The following is a 24500-nucleotide window of genomic DNA, read 5'->3' on the forward strand; positions in this document are numbered from 1 at the left end:
CTCACAAATCTGATATCCTGGAGTTTTATCCTATTAAAAACCCTTCCTCTAGCCCTCATTAGACTGCCCTTCATTTTATGATGGGGATCCAATTTCTCGTAGGTTAATCATTTACTTTCCTTTGCAGCCACTCCCATTGGAACCCATCCCGTCGGAGCTTATTTTAAGTGGTCTGAACTTGGCTGTCAGTCGATGGATGCAGAGCACAACTGCGTAAGCCCGGGGAGCTCCTTAAACACGGGTTTTATTTCTGCCAAACCACAGCCACGATCTCCTCCTCCTGCTAATCCAGGCTGGGAAAGGAAGCGCCTCCGTTTATTGCGCTCAGAGGGAGAAGCTCTGAATCACAGCAGCGATAGGAAACAACAACGTTTAAGCGAGGCTCTCACATTGACAACATTCCCCTTGAAAGTTTCTGTTCCATTTCTCCCAAATTTTGCAGTTTTTTGTAACATCAGCCCTCAAGGGAAGGAGGCGGGGGGGGGGGGAAAGAAGGAAAAACCCTCTGGCAACCCTTGTGGTTTCTCATCCCCGCAGGGGCTTCCCACTTCTCCCACGTCTGCCCGGCTCCAGCTGTTTTTGCTTTCTCCTTAATTTGATGGCTCACCAGGGAGCAGACACAGGGTGTAAGGAGCAGCTCAGCAGCAAATTCCTTTCCGAGGAGCTCTTATCACACCCGCTTGCCTCTCTGCACCAATTAAGATGAATCAGCCACAAGCCGCCCACCTACAAGCGAGCGATGGCCCTGTCATTAAGAAGATGAAGGACACACACGTGATGGGCACCCACCAGGTCCCCTTCTCCACCCCAGGAAGCCGTGGTGGGCAAGGGAGCAGTGCTGCCCACCCTAAAACCAGCCCTGATAGCCCTAAAAAGCAGGAGGCAGCTCCAGGGAAGGGGAGGCCAATGCACGGCCTTCAGCAGCGAGGATGGATAAGGTTGGTTGAACAAAAAGAGGTTGACTCATCCCCAGGAGAAAGCACCACGTGGGAAGGTTTCTGATGAGCAGAGGCTCAGACCAAGGGCTTCAGCTCCTGCAAAGGGTGCCAGCGCATCGGCTTTCTGTTCCCAGCTCCCTGGGATGGTGACACAGAAGCCCTGTTAGAGCCTCCAGGAGATACAGCAAGGCATACAGGATACAGGAAAAAATAAATAAATAAAAGGACAGAAAAATAAATGTTTGGAAAAATAAATGTTTGTCTGTTTAAATACCAAAAGAGATGCTCAGGGAAATAGTGGAGGAAAATCTCCCTCCCTGGAGATTTAAAGTTTGCCCCAAAGCAACCCAACCAAAGCTTGCCATGCTTTGAGGTTGGACCATTGGACCAGAGCCCTCAGAGACTCTCCCAGCCTCAGCACTTCCACAGAGAGCCTGAGAAGGACAGGAGATGCTAATACAAGTCAAGAGGAACTTCTCACCGCCTCCTGCCACCCACAGGCTTGTTTTGGGGAGCAGCTGTGGCACCAGTGCTGTCCTTCAGCCATCACACAGCGTGGGACAGCCCAAGCCTGCAGGCAGGGAGACTCCAGCCACCAAGAGGATTTTTTGAGCACTGTTATGAAACAAGAGCAGCCCTGAGCCCATCCCAGGATCAGCATGAGCAGCCAGCTTTGTTCCTGATAAATTTGCCATGAGGTCTCCTCCCAGCCAAGATGAACAGCAGGCTTCTGCGAAAAGCCCATTAGCAGCCCAAAAAGTTACAGGGAAACGCACCTCTTCTGGTTTTGCCTGAAACCAGATCTTCTATTTCTGCATTTTTTCCCCACTTTTTTTTTTTTTAAGTGATTGCAATGAAAAATGCTCAAGTTCAGAGCATTTTTTTTATTATGATTATTATTATTTTTTTTTTTTACTTTGAGCTACCAGATATCTTAGTCACCAAAGCCTACAGTAAAGTCACCTCGTTGGAGATATTAAGCTGAAAGCAACCCAAAAAGGGCCAAGAGAGGTGAAGCAGGGTTCAGCTGAGCATGCAAGCATTGCTCTGAATCCCCAAGTAACCCCAATCTGGTCCCTGAAAGAGAAGGGTCCTGCTCTTATAGGCACATGTGATGGGGTCAAGTTCCTGCTCCACTAGGTCCTGAGCAGGGGAAAATCCCTGACAAGATGGGGAACTAGGGCAGATTGCTGCATTATGTGATATCATCAGTAAAAATCCAGCTTCTCCAACCTGTGTCTTGCTTGGGTATGGCCAGAAGCTAGGAGGAGGACACTCCCCAGTCATACCAGCTTCTCCCCTCAAAGCTGGCTCAGATGTATTGTATTACTCAAACCAATAAGAAGCAAAACAAAACCCATCCAACCTCAGTTTGCTCCATTGTCTTTCTGATTTTTGTTTCACTGAGCTTTTTGACAGAACTGGTTACGCCGTAGATGTAGAGTGAATGACATAGGTCAACATTCTCTAGGGAAAAATATAGCTACTTTATTTAGCTCCTACAGAGTAGTCAGTAATTATTTAGCTGATACTGACAGCTCTTCACAGCCCTGATTTCCAGAGCATGGCCAAGGAGCCTTCAGTGTGACACTGAGCCACGTTGGTTGCTCCTCAGCTGCTGCAGTGCAAGAGGAAAGCACAAGGCTTGCAGCTGGATTTCCCTGATGTCTTGATGGGTTTTGCTCCAAGCACAAACTTCTGGAGAGAAGCAAGATGAATGGAGGTGTTTTCCACTGCTTCCTCAGCAGCTATTCAGATTGCTGCAGTGGTTCTCACAACTCTTTTCCCTCACGTGGATCCTGAGAAACTTTCCTCTAAAAGATACTTAAAAAAAAAAAAGGGAAAAATCTACTGGTCCCATGGAAACACCCGCAGTGCTCATCCACTTATGTCTTGCTCCTTTTTCTGCAACTGGAAGTGAGCATTTTTCCCCTCTACAGGCTTGCTAGATGGGACCTTCCCACCACAGTTAGTGGTGATTAATCACTTCGACAATTTTTAAAGCCAGAAAGCATTTGTAACAGAGTGGGCAGGAAAAAACCTCCATGCAGTGGACCCAGACTAGGTCCCCTTGCATTCACAAGTACAAATCCAACAGAGGGGTCAAGGCACGTTTGGCAGCTCCTGTCCAGTTGGCAACTGCATCAGCTTGGTCAGAAAAAGTAAGTAAATCCCCTCTAACTTCTGCCATCAGATTGTTTCAGATCCCTGTTTTAAGATTCACTTGTCTCTTCAAACCCTAGATAAGCACTTACAGCTTGGAGAGGGAGTCCTGGTGATCAGAGTTTCGTAAGCTGCCACATCCCAGCCACGTGGTAGAGCATTGCACATGCCCTCCTACTGCAGATACGAGATAAAAATATTGTTTGCCCTCCTGTGTTTCTCCTTGTACTTGTCCCATCTCAGCTAACATGCAGCAGCAAGTGTAGGGGCTCCGTTTCACATATAGGCCCTTAGGAACCAACACAAATTGTTTTGGAGAGGTGCAGGCAGGCTTGTTGCTTGAAGGCAAAGCACTTCATATCAAGCCTAATCCCTGTGGACAATTGAGCATTCACACACCCATTCCAAAGACCAAATTCCAGCTTGGACTCAGTTCCACTGAGAGCTGATGCACAATGTCTTGGATAAGCTGCAAGAAAGCCTCTGGCCTCCAGTCTCCCAATATTCAGACAGACCACTTCCAGTTTTAATGACTGAAATAGTAATTAATGGAAGGAAGCAGCATCCCTCCCTCTCAAGGATGGAACTCCTCCTATAGCAACACAAAACGTCTCCCTTTTGATTATGTCAGTGCAATTGCACAATTCTCTCACATCCTGAGGGCAAAATGCCACAAAAACACCCCCAGATTTGTCCTTTTTCTCCCAGTGTAACCCCTGACCCAAGCCCAGGTCTTATACTGCAGCTGCCTGTTTCAGTGCTGTCATTGCCTCGTATTTCCCCATCAGGCTAATTCAGAGTAGCTAAAAGCGCAGCACATCTCCATTACAGCAAGGAGATGGGATTAGACTCTGTAATCTCATTTATTGGCACTGTTAAGGCTCTCAAATCTTCTTCCCGTACTCTCAAGGAGGAGGAAAGAAGAGATCCAGTGCACTTGGCAGCTCTGGAGAGGAATTAAAAGTTCACAGCAAAGTTACTGCACTCAGAACGAGCATCACAAGTCAGTTGTTTTAAACATCTGGTTTCTAGTTTTTATACAAAAAAACAATATGAAATACATAGCTCAAACTTCCTTTAGGAAAGCACCCCACATCTGCAACAACCACTGCAGCATGTAAAAAAATGATATCAAACAGCACCAAGTGAGCATGAGGTAACAGGAAAGGCGCTTTTTCAGAATTCAAAGTCCTCATCGGCCATGTCGATCGCCCAGGCAAACTTCTCCCTCTGTGTCTTGTTGTAGATCTTCTCAATGGGCACACCAAACTTCTTACACCTACGGCGAGCACAAGGCACTGAGGGGACATCCCAGGGGCTGCCCAACCCATCCCACCTGACTCCCACCATGGCAGTCCTCCCTCATCATCTGTGATAATTCCTTAGCTCCCCTAATTACCCTTACAGTTGATAAAGATGTAAAAAGTGACTCTTTCTTGCCCTAAACCCTGCAAACAGTTATTTGCAGAAAGGAAGGCCACAGCTTTGGACTTTGCTCTAGCATCTCCAGAGTTTGGAGAGGTCTCTCTGGCCAGCTAGAAACAAAGTTTATTCCTTTATCAAAGAGGCTCAGACATGTTTGTTCCCCAACAAGCATATTTCCTGCACATCTCTCTGTAGGAGCACACCCAAGACTTACCAGGCTATGCTAATCCTGGGGTCCAGGTAATTCAGCTTGGACGTGCCCAGAGCTATCTGCTTGTTCTCCTCCTTGTCTGTGGCCTGGACGTTCAGCTTGGCCAGCTGCTCTTTTAGACGCTCCAACAGCTTCTTTTTCTTCCGTATATTGCTGAGGACAGAGAAAGAACAACACAGTAAGTTAAAGGGAAAAAAAAAAAAGCAGCAGCAGAGGCAAAACACAGCAGTTCTCCTGGTTTGATGCTGCCTGGGAGCGGTCAGTTCAGCTCGGAGCAGTCTCTAAATTCACTCTAAGTCCTGAGCCTGGAAATAGCTCCAGAATGGCAAAGCAGAAGATGCTACGTAGTACTAACCTATCAGATGACAGTATTTGAGGAAAAAAATAAAAATCACACCTTAACTATTAGCACCAAAGTTGTACAAGCACAAAAGCCTGCAGCCAGCCAGCAGTGAGCAATGATCATCTCAGGCAGCCTGCTCTCCACATTAGCAGCACAAGAAACCCCACAGTACAAAAAAAAAGAGAAAAAAAGCTTTATTTCCTTTTCTCCAGCTGCCCTCTGTCACTGGGCAGAAAGTCACATTAGGGCTCTGGGAAGGGGAGAGATACATGACAAATCCTCCAGCCAGAAGTCTCACAAGAAAACTTGCATTAGGGCCAGCTTCAACCCCAAGTCAGGCATCCTTTACACCATGACATTTGTAGGACAACCCAGCAGCTTGGGCTGAAATCCAAGTATTTGGAGATATGGGCCCTATCACACAGAAACACCCCCCCATGGAACTCTTTGTCCTGCTATTGCAGACAACCACACGATCTCCATCCATCCCATAGGACAGGAGGCACCCAGTACCCAATTCAGTTCCCATGAGCTACACGTAGGGTGTTGGACCACACCGTTCCCACCCACAGGTCCCAGCCAGACCCCTCTGCAAACAGGAATTATAACGAAGAGTCACTCACGCCTCTGCTTTGGCATCTTTTGTCTCCTCAAACTCATCTTCAGCTTTTTTCAGCTCTTTTTCGGCTTCCTCCAGCTGTTGCTTCTTGGCATCAATCTGTGAAGGCAAACACAGAGTGAGCCCATGCTCCTGTCCTCCCCAGGGATTTCAGCTGCCTCTCCCTTACCCTACCAAATTACTCCTCAACTTCTCATCAGCCTTGATCTAAACCTCTAAACCCAATAACTGCCTGAGACACATGTAGATGTAGAGCTCACGGACATAGTTTAACAGTGAACTTGGCAATGCTAGGTTAAAGGTTGGACTTTCTGATCTTAGAGGTTTTTTCCAACGCAAATGTTTGGAAAAACTCACAGCTTTTTCATGTTGTGCACGTTTGAGATTGACTGGCTCATAACAATATTAGACCCTACTGCAAAGTCCCAGGCCCAGTGGTAGAGCATGAACAAAAGATCTGAGGACAATTAAAAGTCAGTTTGTGGAATTTCCATAAGAGACCCATTAAATTTCAGCTGGTTCTCCTACAAACAACTAAATAGGAGAACTCATTTCCATAGTCCTGAGCTGTGGCATCACAAACAACACCCAGCTTGGTTTGAAGACACTAAGCAGTGAAAATAATTCAGTGCCACATGGGCTTCAGCCAGCATTTGACCTTATTCCACCCCTCTCCACTCCTGGGTTGTGGATGCACCCACACCACTTCTGGTACATTTCCTAGATGCCACACTTGATCAGGGCAATCTCTTTAGGCATCAGGTTATTCACCCCCTTCCCTTTTCACATCCAAGAAAGAGATTGGTGAGGTGGGAGCAGGGTGAGGGCTCTCAGTTTGGTCTTCCTCACCTTACTCTGGAGGTTTTGCATTGACTTCTCAAAGGTTTTTGGTGTGGACCTCTGATGGTTGCACAGGATGGCCACAGCTCGGTTAGCTCGGTTGTAGGAGAGCAGCTTTCCTGCAACACTGTCTTCAGCTGGAAAAAAAGTGCAGGATCGTTATTTGTCTCCTCTCTGGGAGTTGGAGAAGACAGAGAGCAGACCAGAACAACAGCAATATGTTTGCCTTTCCCATCCTTTCTCAGGAGAGAGCAGTGTTGGCTGTAAAAATTGGTAAAGGGCACCTGGGAAGCACCAAATTTGAAAGTACATCCCATCACTAGAAGGCAGGACAGAAATAATACAATAAACAATACAAAGAAGGGGAAAAATCTAATCCTGTCTTGGCTGTCAGACTACCATTGAGCAGGTAATTTGATTTCATCACTCGGCATGGCTCCTAACCTGTTGCATGCACCCATAAGCTACGCACCACCCTACAACGTGGTGCATGACCAGCCAAGGAGGAGCAGGCAGTTATGGGGACAATGAGTGGACATCTGAGCCCACTTCCCCCACATGGCAGCTGGGGACAACATAAACTCTTAAAACTCACAGTTAGTGAGGGCCTTGAGCTGCTCCTGCAACGTGATGGAAGCATTGTAGGTCCTGAACACTTTGGCAGTCAAGCCATTCATCAGATTCTGGAGGTGTTTGTTCAAGATGACCGTCTGGAGGAAGGAGAAGAAGACAAAGTGAAGAAAAAAAAAAGGACGGAAGAGAAGCAGCAGGAGCCAGGACAATAAATCACTTCTCAGACCATCATATTTTGCCTAAACAAACCTAGTAGGCATTTAAAAAAAGTCTCAAAAAAACCCACACATTTTCTGTAACTTGCAGATCTACTTATTGGGTCAGGCCTTCGACTATTGAAGATTAGGACAAACACTAAAATTCACAAAGAACTTCCCTCAAATTGAATAATTTCTGCCTATTTATGTCCAAGGGGACATATCTCACATCCAATATCACATCTCACACGTATCACATCCGATATCTTTATTCTACAGAGCACACAGGGCTGCAGTCAGAGCAGAAACAGAAGATGCTAAAATGACTCATTTGGGGTTTGGAGAAAGCCTTCCTTAGAAGCAAGATGGACAAGTGGGTTTGTGGCCATGTGGCAGAAGGGGGGGGCACAGGGAGCAGCAGCCCATATTTGATGCTGAAGAGGAGGTAGAAATTTTTCTAAGAGGGTTCCTGGGAGGAAAAGGCTGCAGCACATCTCTTCAGCACCCCTATGCTCCTGAAGTCTCTCTCCCTTTTTTTGTTGAACCCCAGCAAGGCATGGAAATGTCAAACAGCTGAGATTTGACACCTCCAGCAATGTCCTGGGCAACACGCACGTGGGCAGGTCTTCCCAGGCTAAAAAAAGCCCAGGCAGATAAGTTCCAGGAGGGAAGCATCAGAAAAACACCTCCTTAGCAGGGATATGGGTTAGTCGTGGGCGCAGGCAGACAGACAAGCCTGCATTTGGGAAAGGAGATGTTGCCAATGCTAAAAGAAGTTGGGATGTTGTGACTTTTTTTCCCTATCAAGGGGGTTCAAGAGCAGAGAGGTGACAACTTACAGTGAGCCTATCAAAGAGGTCATCTCCTGGGTCCTTGTTCTTCATGAACAGTTGCAGGTTTTTGAACACCTAGAGAGGAGGAAGGGATGGTCCTGGTCAGGGACAAAGAGCACACTGCTCCCAGACACCTCCCTCATCTCCATCTGCCTCCTCATCCCTTCATCCAGATACACTGATTTGTATTCACAAAGCATCCATCCTACTACAGCACCAGCCTGCTCAACTTCAAGAACTTCCACTGACCCCTCAAACACTGGTGCCACAGACTGTTCTCCCCATCCCTGCTATCCCTGGCACTCCACTTTCCCCACAAACAGCATTAACTTCATCTCACAGGCAAAACGAAAAGGAATGGGGACACTTTTAAGCCTTAATTCCCACTCAGTCAACCAAGGATGCTCCTTCCAGCAGGAGGCAGGACTTCTCTCACAGCTCATGGGCTAAAACAACCTTGAAACCCCTACCCCAAAGCTTCTACCCTCTTCTCCAGGCTATGGTCAACATGTGTGTCCTCATCCCACAACACTCTTGCATGTGCTGTCACAGTGGGGTTGAAACACACATTTCATATATGGATTTGGGACCACCACCAAGTGAACCAAAGCCCCCTTGCACCACACCAGCCACGGCACCCATCTCGGCCACGCTCACCGGCTTCTCCACCGACACTTTGTTGTAGTAGCGGATGGAGTCTTTCCCCAGGAAGTCAAACTCCACCACGTGCTCCTGCCCGTCCAGCTTGGGGTGCAGCTTGATGTGCTCCACGCGCAGGGAGCAGCAGCCAACTGTGTCCGCAGTCTCCCCTTCCTCTTTCTCATTGCCAGCTCGCAGGGCCAGCTGGAAGGAGCCACAGGAGACCATGAGTCACCTCCAACCCACCACAACTCCCCTTTCTAAAGAGGGCATGGACATCAGGAAGAAAGACAAACTAAATAATTAAAAAAACCTCACCCTGGGGGCCATGGTGAGGCCACAGGTACCTTATCAATGAAGTAGAGAGCAACTGCTCTTTGCCGTTTCTTCATCTCCTTTGACTTCCAGTCAGCCTGGTACTGAGCACGGATTTTGTGGACAACATCCTTTAGCTTCCTGGCTACCTCATACTTCTGCCAGTCCTTTTCCCCCTGAAAAAAAGAGGCCAAGGCATTTCCATTCAGTGCCCTGTCTTATTTCCATCTCCACCAGCCAGCCCGTTTTGGAAAAACACGACCTCCAGGGTCGAAATATCATTCAAAACCCAGTGCTTTCTGAAAAAAAAAATAATCCAGGAAATTAAAAATTAAAGCAGAAACAACTCAACTGGGGGTTTTGTGCCCTCTGCTGGCTGCACTGGGTTCAGGATCCTCACAAAATCGGAGCTGCTCATACTCTGCATGAGCCTTCCACCAGCTTGTGGCCAGCACAGAGTAAACTGGGAGCCAACTGGTCCAGCACTGCACAGCCATGGCCACCGATACTCGCACACCACCAGCATGGACTGGCACGATGTGCTTGCTTGGCTTGTGGCTTCCTTTTTTTTTTTTTATTTAGCTTTGAGGACTGGAAATAGCTTTAAGTCACCTTTCTCTTCCCGCTGTGTTCCCTCCCTCCCTCCCACAGGGCTACAGATGGTGATCCCACCTTCTCCTGTCCTTCGTTTGCTGGCACAAATGGACTAGACCTCATAGGATCTCATACCCTGTGGATCCCCTCTGCCTCTGCCCAGCTTTCAGCAGCCTTCCCAGGATGAAAACGAGCAGCATGGCACTGGGACAGTTCTGCCAGCAGCAATCCATCCCTAAGAACAGGCTCAATGCTTAAAGAATTTACCTTTTTTCCCCCCCCAACCACAACCAAGGGCATCCCAATTAATCTAGTTGAATTAATCCAGTTTACCTCCTTTTTCTTGGAAAGGAAAGTATGTTTTTGTTGACGTGCCACATTTTTTCCCCCTAAACCTTTCCACCTGACAAAAGGCCAGCAGCTCACAAGCCCTGCACAAAAGGCAGCATCTCACTGACCTTCAGCTTGGAGCTGGGGTTCAGCATGATGTACTTCAGGGAGTTCTGGATGTTTTCGGTCCACGAGGCCAGCCAGGTGACCGTGTTGTCAAAGCGCACCTCCTTCCATTTGTGGCCCGCAGGAGGTTCGGGGATCTTGGAGTCCCTGGGGACAGAGCAAGAACACAGCCCTCATACCAAAGAGGCCACAAAAGGAGAAGAAATGGGTCAGCATCTCAACTATTTCTTCACAGCAAACAAAGGATGGTCAAGAAGCTGCAGCACTCCTTACTGAAAGCACACAGTCTGCCCCAAATTGCTCGATTACATGATCAGTCTGTACCCTTTGGATGTTGAGGACAAGAGGAGAACTTGTTGGGCTGGTGGGGACTGATTTGAAGCAAGGCCACGAGGTCTTCCTGCGGGTGCAGCATTAAGGCCAACCCAACCAACATCATTTATAGCAAATACACTCTTAAGTGATTGCTACCCTTCCTCCCTCCAGTGAGGATGATGTTGATGCTTCCAGCCAGCAAAAAAACCTGTGAAGTGAGGAAGAATGACACTTTTTTTTTAAAAAAAGAAGCACAGCAGAAACAATACCCAGCTTCAAAGAGATGATAGGAGCACTGCTGGACCCGCAGATGATATCCTGCTAAAGGTGCTGGCACCAACGAGAGACAGGACTGATGATCAACCTGCCCAGCCACCATACATCCACAGAGAGACTAGGTCAGACCTGACTGCAAAGCAGAAGTCTGGAGGTCCCAGAAGGGTATAACAGGGCTCCAGTTGCACCAGACAGCAAAATCCCATGGCAGCTCCACGTAGAGGAGATGTGCTGTTTACCCCAGTCCCAAAAGCAGCCCCCCAACCTCAGCTCTTCTCTCGGCAACTCACTTGCTGCAGTTGATTATCACATCCTCTGGCATGATCCTCTTCTTGAGCATGCCCATTTTGGGGTGGTCACCGCGGCCACGGAACAGCCCCGGAGGCTCAGTTTTAAAGTTGCCTATCTTCTCCCGGTGCCCATCGAGGATGCAGTACCCGTACTCTTCCTGGATCTTGTCTGCTGCCTCCTTCAGTTTCTGAAACGAGCACCACGCCACCATCACCCTACAAGACATAGCTGAAACCCCATGACTTGTGCTTGCCCACCATCCTCTCCCTGGAGAGATCAAGGCAGGAAAGACAAAGCTCAAAGGACTGGAGAAAGAGTCAAGCATAACACAGATCACCTCCACCTGCTTTGCAAACCCTCATCAGGATGCTGTCCCAGCATGAGATGCTGATGAAACAAAGCTTGGGTTTTATTAGTACCATACAGCAAGGGTCCACCACCTCCTGGATAAGGCAGGACCCCAAACCATGGCCTGAGGATGACTGGGATTTCTCAAAGCTAGGAGGCATGCACCACCTGCAGAAAAGCTCAGTGAAGAAGGGTGTGATGGCCCTGGAGAGATGGAACCAGCCAAATACCTAAGAGGTCCCAGGTGAGGACATCACCCACCAAAAAAAAAAAAGATAGCCCAGCAGGAGATAGGACACCTCAAGCTGGTCCCCAAGCATATCAGCCAGCCCCAGATATCATGGGAAACAGTCTTCACCTGCTTCTCCTCTTTGGGGAGCGCCTTCCGTGCCTCATTTTTGTCTACGAAGTACTTGTGGATCTCCCTGAAGTCACACTTGTCCAGGTGCTTGATTATCTTCTGCTCCTGAGGGGTCATCTCCTGAGGGAGGGATGACAGGGACTAGGTAAAGACAGTTTGGGTAAAAAAAAGTTGGCAAAAAGAGCTCTGCACAGTGCTGCTGGCTACGTCTCACCCCAGAGAAAAGGGAATACAGAGCTGCACACCAGTTCTTCAGAAAAAAATCATAGGGAAACAGCCACATCAGGGTCTGAAAAAGGGGCACTGAAGGGTGAGGTAAGCGCTAGGAGGGGTCTTGCTTGTGCAGGGGGACTGAGCCATGGTGCTGTAGGTTCTTGATGTTTATCTTTCAGAGGAAGGCACACCCTAAACAGCTTGCAAAGACCCCATGCCTACTCTGTTAGATAGCATCACTTAAACTCTAAAGGAGCTCAAGTGCCAACATGAAGTGCTCAAGGATTGCTCTAGACAAAAAGCCCTGGCCCAAACCCATAGGGAGCATGAAAATAAAGAGCTAAACCCCCAAAAAACATCCCCGTCCTCCCATGCTATGCCTGCAGCTGACAGTTTTAATGTTCGGGTGTTTAATGTAGAGGATGCCCCTCCCTGCAGTGAAGGTACCTTCCTCCAGTCGTTAAAAAAGTTGTTCTGGAAGATCTCCTTGGTGGTGTACTCGTGATCGAGCATTTTGGCATAGAAGGTAGCAATCTCCTCCGTGGCCAGGCTCAGCTTCAGGGGTTTGCCTGCGAAGAGAGAGGAGTATTAGCATCAGTTTTGGGGACAGTCCCACTCTGCAGCCCCAGGAGATCACCTGGTCAGTCCCCAATGCTCAGCATGGTGCCAAAAAGGGACACAGGCTGAGAATGGACATTGGCACCCCCATACACCAAGCAACCTTGCTTGTGGATCAATCTCCTGAGCTCTCAAGCACAGCAGGACACTGCCACGACTAATTTGCAATCACATTTCATCATTTTGCTCTCTGTAAGAGCCCGGTTTACACCGAGGTCACTGAGCCATGAGGCTTTCAGCAGCTGTCCTGCAACATCAAGCCCCAAATTCTTGGCTTAACGAGGCAACACAAAAGGTTTGTTTTCCAGCTGTGATCACTTCCAGGACCACGCTGAACAGCCAGGATCCCTCCCATAGCTTCATCTCAAATCATCTCCTGTGCAGATGGAGCAATCATGGGAAACTCAAAGAAAACATGCATGAAACAAATACAGGTGCAAGATTCACTGGATGACCACAAGAGGGTTTTGGATCATTTTTTTTGGAGGTGGCAAAGCCACCACCAGCCTCTCCTGAGCTCCCTGGCTGTAGCAACAAAACCCAAAGAAGCCAGGGAACATTCTGGCTCTTCCTGGGAAGCACACTTATTTTTAAAAATAGCTTTTCTAGGCAAGCCACAGGGAAAAAAAAATGCCCTTCAGAGCTCCAGGGATGGTTTGATCCTGCCTACACCAGGTGCTGATTTTGGGGTTTTGACCTCCACCTGCACTGCAGAGCATGGTGAGTCACAGCCTCACAGCAACCTACGTGCAGCAGCTCCCTTCCTACTCAGGGCTGCTGCCTGGGCACAAAAACATGGGTTTTCATCCAGGAACGGTGAAACCTTTCAGCAACCGAGCCAACTGCTCTCCAGATGCCAAACCAAAGCCACCAGCCTGGATGCACACAACACGGATGGGTCTGCAATGGAGCAGAAACCACAGAGGAGGTCCAAACCCTACATGAACTACATGTATATGACAAGATTTCTCCTCACTGAGCCAAAAAAAAAAAATAGAAGTCTCCAACAGCCCCATTGATATCCCAGCAGTGCCCTCTACTGACAGTGTTGCCACACACCTCATTTTGCCAAATTGGCCTCTTTTTCGCCCCCATATTCATAAAAAAAAAAAAGGAATAGGAAGCCCCTAGGAGAGCCTGAGGAGGACCAAGACTCCATAGGACTGTGGTCCCATCTCCAGCATCCCTTGGATGATTCCCATCATGGTCCTTCCCACCTCCTTCCCCCACTCCAGAAGGAAGGGTTCAGGGCTGGAGACAAGATTGTGGAAGAAAAGAGCCCAACAGCCACAGTGAGAAACCCAAGAAGGTCAGCAGAAGCCTGGATCCATCCCTCCAACCTCTCAGCCCTTCACTGATGCACTGGGTTGCAGTAAGAAAAACGTGGTGGCTCTGGGGACAACACAGGGAGCCGTGACCAGGAGCTCAGAGCAGCCTGGCCAGATCCTGCAGTGTCCTGGAGGATAAGTGACATGTCACTGAGACCATGGGACAGCAAATCTGCAGCTCTCATCAAAAGCAAAAACGCTTTTTTTCCCCCCAGTGTGCAGAGAAACCGTGCGTGAGCTGACTTAAAGCTCAAACCCAGAAAGCATGTTAATCAGGAAAAAAAAATGCTATGCATAGGCTGGGAGGGAAAAAAAAATATATATATATATTCAGAAAATGTACACAAGGTCTTCAAGTGATGGCATCAAGATGCATTGCTTCCCCTCAAGAAGCTCAGAGACCATCACTGCACACCCCGCACCAGAAAAAGCTGTGAGCAGAGGAGCAAGCCTCAGACACGACTGAGGGTATTGCAATATTTTCAGCATTTAATAATTCATGCCCAGCATTATGCCCCTCTTTATATAAGAGGAGATAATCGTCTCCTTGGCTGTGCAGAGGAGAACAACACACGCCTCCTCCCAAGGTGGGCTTACCATCGTAATAAAACTGCACATCATCAGGCAACGGCTCGTAGAGGGGGGCAAAATAGGGTCCTCGGTGCTCCAGCTGTGTCCACTTCACCCCGTCAGCTGTCTTTTCCTCTTCCCACCTGGGACAGAAGCACACAGATCCATGAGAGCATCTCTACTTCAAGGGTTTGAGACCTTCTCCTGAGCATTGCTGCAAAATTCAAGTGAAATTCCATCACACCTGATGCTGCCTCAGTTTCCCCACTCTTTCAAACGTAGAAAATAATGACCTAAACGAGGGAAAAGCATCATGAGGAGGGAAGGGATGTGCTCAGTGGGACGTGGAGGGACTCAGGGAGAGCAAAGGGATGGAGCCATCAGGCAAACCCATGGGACAACCATCAAAATCCCACCTTTGGACCATAAAGGCTGCTCAGGTTGTATTAAAGAGGCTGCAAGGGTTAACACACACCCCAGCCCCCACTGCCTCCTTTAATCGGCACCAAAAAAAAAAAACCAAAGGGCTCATGGGCATCCACCACACTGACCCGCAATCTTAATGCAAATCAGACCTTAAAACACCTCCCTCCACCCCCCCACAGAGCAAGGAGGGTTTTAAGGCACCATAAACCTCGGTTGCAAAATAAGGATTTAAAAAATAAAGAAAAAGACATCAAGACACCCACCCTGAAGAGCTTTTTTTTTTTTTTTAAAAAAAAAAAAAACAATGAACACTTTAAACATGAAATTAAAAGAGAACTAAGGTGTGTGGCAGAGGAAGAAGCCTGCCTGAGGAGCATTTGGGGACAAGCGGGGGATCCGCACCCCAGGGCTCAGCACCAGCTGGGTGGGCAGCAGCAGGAGCCAGCCCGTTAACCCCAGCATCTCCAGGAAAATTCGGATTGCAGGAGAAACAACAAGATTTTACCCCCAGGGGAAAAAAAATAACTAAAAGCGTGTTTCTCATTCAGCAGTGCCCCGGAAGTATTTCAGAGCTGTCTCCTCCCCGCAGGAGGGGATTGCATCAAAAGCCGGATAGATTGCATCAAGTAGGGCACCAGGAAAAAAATATATTAAAAAATGTATTTAGGAAAATATAAATATATATTATAAAATGCAACAGGCTGCAGAAAACGTAGCTGGGAGCACCTCTGAAAAGCAGGCACCTAAAAGGGTGATTTGTGATTTAAGGAGCACTGGTAAGGTCTCCATCTCTCTTCCCCAAATTCATGCAATCCTCCACCCCGGCACCACCTGCACTTACCTGCTGCAGCCCCCCGAGCCTGCACGGAGGCCTGTGGGGATCATCCGGGGGCGAGGGACCCCCCGACCCAGCAGCGAGGTGGTGAGACGCCAGTACATGCCACCCTGTGCCCCCAGAGCTGGTCACCCCCCCCAGCATCCCAAACCAGCACCCCGCTACCCGCCGGGGCAGGGTGGCATTGCCCAAAGCATTGCCAGGAAAAGCCACCAGCACCAAAAGGTCCAGGTTGTGGCTCTCCCCACGTGTCAGGGCTGTGTAGCCTTATGGGAAGTGTAGTCCTGTGTGTGTTTCGGGGCAAATCTGCTGCAAATTAAGTTTACATAGCAGTATTGCTTAAAAAATAATAATAAAAAAAAAAACAACAACAGAAAGTCATCTATTTTCAAAGCACCCCATGTCCCAAAAAGCTGTCCCAGAGGTCCAGGATGGGATGCTTAGGGCATCATCCACAATCTGGGATAACTGGGATAATGCCCAGCAGCCCTCTTCTGCTCAGGGTTTATGACAGGCTGCAAAGCATCCAGCCCCCCAAAATGCTCCTTCCCTGCCTCAGGTATTGGGGTGCTTGGGGACAGAGTGACACCAAGTGGCTAAAGCCACCAGTCTCCACCTTGAAAAAATTAGAGCAGATGTTGTCCCTCTATCAGCCCCATCCATGTGCTCTTTTCTGATGCTCTCCTAAGCAAAAATCTCGCCTGGAACATACAAAAAACACTGCAAAGAGAAAAAACTGCAGCCTCGTTATGACCTCCTCGACATGGCTCCCACTGATATGGAAGTGGTTTTGTGGGTTATCTCCTTCCACCAGCCATGAGCACATCCCTTGCCTGGCTGGACACCAGCAAAGCCAGTTGAGGAGAAATATATAATCTTATAACAGCATAAAAATACCATAAAAATACCATTTTGTATTTGGGACCTCCCATCCTCTCTCACCCTGTTCCCTCCTGCCAAGTTCAGAGCTCAGGAAAATACAGCCAAGCAGTTAAAGATATTAATAAAAACTGAATTTTTACAGTTTTACTCTCAGAAATAAGATGAAAAACCCCAGTTACATTCAAGTTAAACCTGCCCAGAGGCCAAACACATGCAAGACATTTACCATTTCCACTTCTTTTCTGCCTCTTCTTTCTTTTCTTTCTCTTTCTCCTCCTTTTTAGCCTTTTTGTTGTTCTTCTCCTCTCCTTCCTCCTTAGATTTTCTTTTCCGGGTTTTCTCTGGGATCTCCTCGTTCTCACTCTTCTCTTTACTTTTCTTCCCCTTCTCCTTTTTCTCTTTTGGCTTTTTCTCTTTGTTTTTCTGCTTTTTCCCTTTCTCTGGCCCATCTCCATTCCCCATCTCATCTTCCTCCTGTCCCCATCTCTCATCCCCTTGCTCATCCACCTCCTCCTTTATTCCTTTCCCATCTTCACTTCCCTTTCCCACATCTCCCCCTCTTAATTCCTTATTTGCCCTCTCCAGCTCTTGCTCCTCTTCTAGCATTTTTTCCTTCTTTATTTTCTTCCCCGTTTTCTCCTCCCCCTCTATTTTCACCTTCTTGCGTTTCTCTGCTTTCCCCTTCTCCTGCTTTTCCTTCTCATTACCCCTTTCCTGGGCACAACTGCTGCTCTCTTGCTTGGCTCTGTCCTGCCCCACTCCCCAATTTCCATCCCCATCAGCACCATCCTCATCCTCAATGCCTTCCATCACACCCTCGAGATCTTCCTCAAACTCATCCTTCTTGCTCCCTCCCTTTTTCAGCAACCCCTTCTCCCTCTGCTTCCTTTGCTCTTGCTTCTTCTCTCTCTCTTTTTTCCTCTTTGGGTCTCGGTCATCCCCTTTCTGCTGTGGGACAGAGGAGTCCAGCTCCTTCTCCATCCCCACCCTCATAGCAGTGACCCCCAGAGACAACCCCGAACCCCCAGGCTCTCCAGAGAGGCACGCAGCCATGCCAGAAACACTACCACTTGATTTCAGGACCTGCAGGAAGCAGTAAGAAGGGAAAAAATGGTTGATATTAGGAAAGGAGAGCAATTATCCTGAAGTCCAGGCACACAGAAGAGATAAGGGATGCATCCCATTGAAGATTGGGTCTTGACAGCCACCTGTACCCCCTAGGTTTCCTACCCCAACTCCGTCCTTGGTCTCTGAGAGCTGCTGTCCCACTGCAGGTCCCTTTCTCCAGGATTTGGGCTGTGACCTGTAACAAATGCACAGACAATTCTCATCACAGAATGACCGAGGTTGGAGGCACCTCTGGTCCAGTCCCCTGCTGAAGCAGGGCCAACCAGAGCTCAGGACCACATGGACCAAGAGGCTGAAAAGCAGCCCCAATGTAACAAGGGCATAAAAACTATTAAAGAGTGTCCTAAGAAAGGCTATAAAGTTGCTCAAGGGCCTATAGGGGAAGACATATGAGGAGTTGCTGAGATGCCTTGGTTTGTTGAACCCAGAGCAGAGCAGGCCGAGGGGAGGCCTCATGGCGGCCTGCAGCTCCCTCATCAGGGGAGCGGAGGGGCAGGCGCTGAGCTCTGCTCTCTGGGGACAGCGACAGGAGTTGGACTCGATGGTCCACGTGCGGCTGTGTCTTTTGAACAGAGAGGCCCTGGCCTCTCACACCTCCCTGCAGGGCCGCAGGGACATGGGGGAGCTCCCCCATAGCCTCCTCCTCTCCAGGCCGAGCAGCCCCAGCTCTCGGGGTCTCTCCTCATGGCAGGGGGGCTCCAGGCCCTGCTGCCCCTTGAGGCCCCAAGGAAACATCCCCAGGGACATTCCTGCCCAGAGAACAGGACAAGCTTGCAGGGTTTGGTGACTAAGAGCAGGATGTGGATGTGGCATCAGGCTGAGCATCATGGACATGGAAGGAGAGGCAGTCTTTGGATGAGACATGTCTCCCAGGACTGTGTGGATTTGGGGACAGGCACCCTCAATCCCCTCAGAAGTAGGGGACCTGAGATTCAGCACATTGGGGAAGGATGAAGCCCCTTTATCACAAAAACCAATGGGACCAGAAACATCCAGATCTGTAGCCACCACTAGCAGCAACATGGGTGGGGAAATCATGAATGTTTCCCCGGTCAAAGAGGTTGGGTGAATTCTGGGGAGCCCTGCGGCATGTGCCAATGTTACAAAGCACCAACTTTCCCCTATAAAATCACTTTCACCAGACATTTCTCCAAGCTGGGCAGGGAGTTGGGAACCTCATCTTCCAGTTGCTTGCATTACAGAAAAAGAAAGCAAAAGATGAACTAGACAGTAGCAAGAGCAACCTAAACCATACCCAGTGGTGGATATACCTCTGCAGGGTCAAGGTGATGGTGTTCCCTTGCCCACAGGGAAACTTGAGGCTGTCTCTGCTGGGTCACAGCCACTTCCCAACCATACAAAGCACCCACCAGTCTGTCAAGCATCACAACCTGAGCTTGTGATCAGCTCAGAGCCAAGCTAGGGCCAGTTTTCAAGAACCACCACTGTTCCAATGCCATCAGGGATGAAGCTTGGAAGCAAGGTTTCTCCCTCAAAGGAGGGTGGTGATGGCTCTCCCACATGTCCAGGTGAGCACAAATGACTAGAGAACAGGGGCCCAGTTTCTGCTTTTAGCCAAAAAAAACACAGACAAGGTTTCAGAGAGGAAAAGGGAGAGTTTATCCTATGCCTTTCAAGAAGAATGATGCTTAATTACTGGGCTGTAGGACTTGAGAGCAATGCAGGCTCTCCATGGCTCTCAAACCCTATTAAACTTTTAAACGATCCCTGTATGTCCCACCAGGCTCCTCCATGGGCAAGCATCAGTCTCAAGCCAAGTTGGAGTATTGCTTTGCGGTGAAATAAATCCCTAGGGATTGCCCATTTTCCCACAGCCCAAGCCCCAAAGCAGCTTTGAGGAAATAACGCCAGGGAGACGGCTGAGACCGGATGCTTTTTTGGAGCAAGCATTGCACAATTTCCACTAAACTCATTAGTGCAAATAGCTTGGCAAAACATTCTCCAATCTCATTAGGAGCCAGTAGATTTGTGACTCAGAAGGCAAAGTCCTGCAGCCTTTTCGGACCAGCTCCCTCCCCAAAAGGTCTTATTAGAGGCTTCTCGCTGGACATGAAAGCCCCTGCCTCCACGAGGTGGAGAGGATTATCCTGCTAAAGGCCAGCATAATGAATTCAGGCTCCTATCTCTGCCCAGATCTAGCACAGGGCGAGGGAGAGAAACACCCTTTTCCCAAGCTTTGCGAGGCTGGTTGTCCCCGCTAGCACTTCCCCACCGCCTACCTCTGCATTTATGTAGGTATGTGCGGCCAAGCCATCCCACCTTGCTGACTCGAGCATCCTTCTGTGCTTGGGGAGGTTGGATCAGGCCAGGAGCCTTCCTCACCCACCCAAAGGCCAGGATGAAGGCTCAAATGCCACTTGTGATGTTTTCTGACAAGCTTTCAGGGTTACCAAAGACACTAAGACATGGCCGAGCCACATAAAGGCATCAAAAGTGGGGTTGTCTCAGTGATAAATGAGGGGCTGCACAAGCCCACAGCAAGAAGGACAATTTTCCAGTTCTTTAGGCAGAAAAAGCCATCAAGAAAGTGGCTTGACTTACCTGGAAGAGCCCTCCAGCCCTGCTGATGACCCTTGGTGAAGGCTGGATTCAGTCTTCTCCTGAAAGAAGTTCATGGCATTGATGCAGAAGTTTAAAAAAAAAAAAAAAAAAAGATGCAGAGCTGGCACGGGTACCCCAACAGCAGCATCACCCCCAAGCAATCACCCAGCCAGGCCATGGTCCCTGCATCCCAACAGCATCACCCTCCCCTTCTTCGGCCACTTCTGCCAGAAACCAGGAGCCCAAAACAGCAGGCCTATACTAGCCTGACTTCCCCAGCCATGCTGGAAGCTTCAAGGTTTTATGGGGTTCAGAAACCCGTATCTTATTTCATCAACACTAAAAAGAGATTTTGTGGCTTTGCTGTACAAAATACATCACCCCCTCAACCACCCGCTCATTAGATGTGCTGCTGTTATTGGGGACACTGGGCCAGGACGCCAGAAGGACAGAAGGGCTCCAAAAAGATGGTTCTAATCACAGCTCATGTGCAGCCAGGCCAGTTTATTCCACAGGAGATTAAAAAATGGCCACTGGAGCAGATGGCAAGAGGGAAAGAAGCAGGGGGCAAAGCCATCAGTGGGAAATATGACAAGAAACAGTAGGGAAGGAAGAAGGAAAAAAGAGCAAAAATTAGAGAAAAACTGGGACAGGATCTGGAAGAAAATGAGCTCAGATGGGACTTGAACAGAGACCCCAAAAGCTTCCAACCAACGTGCAAGGCTACAGCCAAGCATGCAGTGCCCTGAAACCCATCCCAAGCATTGAGGCTCTTGTTAACAAATTCTGACTCCCCGAGTTTCTCTTTCCAAGGCTTTCAAGGGAGGCCAAAACCACACAGGGATTTTTTTTTCTTGAAAGCTGCTCATGAGAAGCAGCTGGGTTAACTCATTAAGTGGAATAAAAACCTGAGTTAATTACAGGTTGGCTGTGGCAATGTGCACTTTCGTTCCCTGGGAATACTCCTGCTCTCGGGTTCACAATCCTTCAGCTGCTGTCAGCAGCCAGGATGGGCCATGCAGGAGCCACATTCTTCCTGCACGCAAATGCCACCAGGAATGGTGGCACTACCAGGGCACCAGCCACGATGCCCTCTGGGGGTTTCATGGCTTCAGTTCTCTCCCGATGCAATCAGAGCTGACCGCTGACATTAACACCAGCATTTACAAGAAGGATGGGGTGGACAGTCACCTCTCCTAGGAGGAAAGGCTGAAAGCTGGGGATGTTCAGCCCGGAGAAGAGATGGCTCTAAGGAGACTTCCTTGAGACCCTTCAACACTTAAAGAGGTCTCAAAAAGGATGGAGAAGGACTCTTGTTGCCCAGAGAGGTTGTGGATGCACCATCACTGGAGCTGTTCAAGGCCAGGCTGGATGAGGCCTTGGCCAACGTGATCTGGTGGATGACATCCCTGCTCATGGCAGGGGGTTGGAGTTAAATAATTCAAGTCCCTTCCAACTCAAGCCAGCTCATGCTCAATCCAGCAAAAAATACATTTGATTCAACCCCAATCCCACCCACATCCACTAGCAGGACACCCAAGCTTCAGTCAGTTTGCTCTTTAGTTTAATTCCAGATGCCCAAAGGATCCCTTTTATGGGCTCACACCAAGCTGTAGGACACCATCGCCAAGCTCCCTTGAGAACAAACCACACGAGGACTCCTAAATCCCCCGGCACTGAGACCACCACCTACCAACCCAGATGCAGCTGCCTCCTTCGCTCGGATCCCATCCCACTGGCTTGAGCCTTCACCTTCCACAGCCTCATGCTTTAGGGAGCTTCCCGACCAAAAAATGAAAAAAAAAAAGAGAGAAAAGGCAAGATTTTCCCATTAGTAAAAACCTTTTTAATAGCAAGAACCCCAAAATGAGGTGGACAAAGCCCCACAGTTCCCATCTCCTCCCCGCAGCCACCTCCATCCCTTCCACCCCATTGAGGGGTTACCTGCTGATGATGTTCTCCTGCAGTGGTTTCTCTTTGGTTTTTGCAGATTTTTTCTTCCCTTTCAGCACAGGGGGCTGCATGCCAGTAGAAGGGAAGAGAAGAGTTTGCGCAATGGGGTTTGATGCCCACAAAACACCAAAGAAGGCACAAGGATCATCTCCAGAGCCTAAATTGTAAGAGGGCTGATGGTACCTGCACCACACATGGAGTTTCCTCTGGTTCCTTCTTCACAGCCTTTCCCTGGGGTGCCTTCAGCACCTCCTGCCCTGTCTCTGCCTCATTCTTCCGCTTCCTGGGGACAACAGCGAGTTCATCCCACCAAGGCCAAGCAGGCAAAACCTCTTAAACCCCCCTTGGTGCTAAAAATAAGCTACACTACATAGCCTTTATACCCAAAAGCACAAAAAAAAAAAAAAAAAAAAAACACACACACCAAAATCTCTCCCAAAAGGAGATTTGTAGGGTTTTCCTCCCCACTGATTATTTTAGGGGTACGCTGCCCAATAGAGCCACCTGCAGCACCATAAAGCCAGGGGGTCCCCAACCTTCCTACCCCCATGGTGCCCACCGGTTGCTGCTGTCCTTCGCCCCGTGGGCCCTGGAGAACCCCATGGCTTTGTCACCCGCTGGCTCTTCAGGGGGGGACACAGGGTCACGGCAGTGGTCCTGAGGATGGGCACTGCAACGAGATGGAGAAAGAAACCCCACAGCCCAACCCTAAAATTTGGTGCAACACACGGGAGCAAGCTCACCTTCTGCAAGGACCCAAGAGGAGCACTGAGTGCTAAGCGTTGAGCTCAGCACCTAAAATGCTATTAAAGAGATAAAAATAAGGTTGTCCTAAAATAAATGGGATCCCCAAACGTCAGAATTCACGGACCCATATGGGTGGATGGGGGCTGTGTGCTGGGGTGGGTTGTACATTACCCAAGGCCCTTTCTACACCCTGAAAATGAGCATAATGAAAAAAATAATGGATTACAACAAATAAGCAATAGCAAAACTATGAATTTGACTCCCCCCAAAGCACACAGCTAGGCCACCATCATCCAGCAGCCTTCTCCCCTCCTTCTCAGGGCTGGAAGAGACAAATCCTTCCCCAAATCACCCCCCAAAAAAACAAAGTCTGAGAGAAAGCAAGCAACAAAGCTCAGATTGAAACACCAAGGTGGACTTCACCCATAAAGGTCCTTCCCCATCAAGGAAACCAGGGGAATTTCCAAGGATTGAAGGGCAAGCTGCAAAGCACCATAAGATATCCCACAAACTTCACAAGGAAGAAGAAATATGTTGAAAATTTTGGTGTTTTACCAGCTGGTGGTGGGACCACGCTCACCCAGCATGGGGTGACATGCTCAGAGCCACCCCAAGCTGGAAAAGATCTCACCCTCACTGCAACCCTAGGGGAAATGTCCTCCCCCAAGCAGCCTCCCTAAAACCTCCCCTCAGTGTTGATTGGAGGCCCCCAACCCAAGGTGAGCCCTGGGAAATGAAGTTTTTAACCCAAAATATGAGCTTCAGGAGAACCCCACAACTTTGGTAAGGGGATTTGCTAAGTGGGGACAAAAATCCCTTTGTGTTGCTCAGGTGTGTTGTCTCAAAAATAATGTTGTACAAACACCACCCTCCCAGGGGACACCACCCCTACAATCACGTGACAAAATAAAACCCCAAATCCAGCATTTCTCACCTTCTTCTTCCCCATCAGATCCCCATGGCTGGTTTCAGTGGGGTCTTTAAGCCCAGGCAGGGGGGGGGCACAGAGGCCAGATCCCAAACAATGCTACCACCCATAGCTCTCCCCCTACAGCACAGCCCCCATCCCACCCGTCTCCAGCCCTATTCATGCAGACGAGCCTATTACTTCCACCTGCCCTCATCCCCACCAAAATTCTCCCAGCTGAGCCTCATGAGGGTCTCCTAACCCCAAACAGTGGCCCTACAGCAGCACCGGGGCCTGCTACAAAGGGGCCGCAGCTGCTGCAGCACCCTTCAACTGCATAATGGGAAGAAACACCCCTTTTCCCCAAAAAATTTTGGCTTCTGAGGGAATTTCGAGGCATTGCCCTGTGTTTGGGGCGAGTTAGTGGGGCCATGTGTTCCCTTGGGAAGGTGCCGGAGCGGAAACCCCCCGAGGCAGGGCTGGCTCGGGGAGAACCTCTTTGATCCCCCATTGCACCACCCGGGGAAGAGGCGCCCAAGCCACCTTTCTGGCTGGATGAGGAAAAAAAAAAATAAAAAAAATTTAGGGGTTGGG

General features: G+C 49.0%; 1 protein-coding gene across 4 annotated transcripts; it reads right to left on the reverse strand.

Annotated features, from left to right (window-relative positions):
* Positions 1-1831: 1831 nt before the first annotated feature.
* TOP1MT (DNA topoisomerase I mitochondrial) lies at positions 1832-23963 on the reverse strand. 4 transcript variants are annotated; one of them, XM_068672780.1, is made up of 20 exons: positions 22812-22937; positions 22436-22535; positions 22244-22317; positions 21993-22077; positions 20300-20358; positions 17840-17912; positions 16836-17692; positions 14494-14609; positions 12398-12519; positions 11735-11857; positions 11028-11215; positions 10149-10293; positions 9129-9272; positions 8800-8985; positions 8149-8217; positions 7135-7249; positions 6549-6676; positions 5704-5798; positions 4741-4890; positions 4502-4636 (listed from the first exon to the last, which is right to left on the reverse strand). In XM_068672780.1, exons 1-20 carry the CDS (start codon positions 22853-22855, stop codon positions 4543-4545), a joined length of 2967 nt encoding a protein of 988 aa, XP_068528881.1. In that variant the 5' UTR covers positions 22856-22937; the 3' UTR covers positions 4502-4542. The 4 variants fall into 4 exon arrangements, with proteins under 4 accessions (XP_068528880.1, XP_068528883.1, XP_068528881.1 ...); XM_068672781.1 differs by lacking the exon at positions 4502-4636 and adding an exon at positions 23934-23963 and having other exon boundaries at positions 4737-4890; positions 22812-22960; XM_068672779.1 differs by lacking the exons at positions 4502-4636; positions 17840-17912; positions 20300-20358; ... (2 more) ...; positions 22436-22535; positions 22812-22937 and adding an exon at positions 1832-4380 and having other exon boundaries at positions 16836-17144.
* Positions 23964-24500: the final 537 nt, after the last annotated feature.

The sequence above is a fragment of the Anas acuta genome, chromosome 2, assembly GCF_963932015.1.
Source record: "Anas acuta chromosome 2, bAnaAcu1.1, whole genome shotgun sequence".
Lineage (NCBI taxonomy): Eukaryota > Metazoa > Chordata > Aves > Anseriformes > Anatidae > Anas > Anas acuta.

Excerpts from the sequence above, each read along its gene's own strand:
- TOP1MT (XM_068672781.1), bottom strand. Across the intron at positions 12,520-14,493 it reads TGTGCAGTTTTATTACGATG|GCAAACCCCTGAAGCTGAGC; the intron begins GTAAGCCCACCT and ends CTCTCTTCGCAG. Across the intron at positions 4,891-5,703 it reads AAAGATGCCAAAGCAGAGGC|CAATATACGGAAGAAAAAGA; the intron begins GTGAGTGACTCT and ends CTCTGTCCTCAG.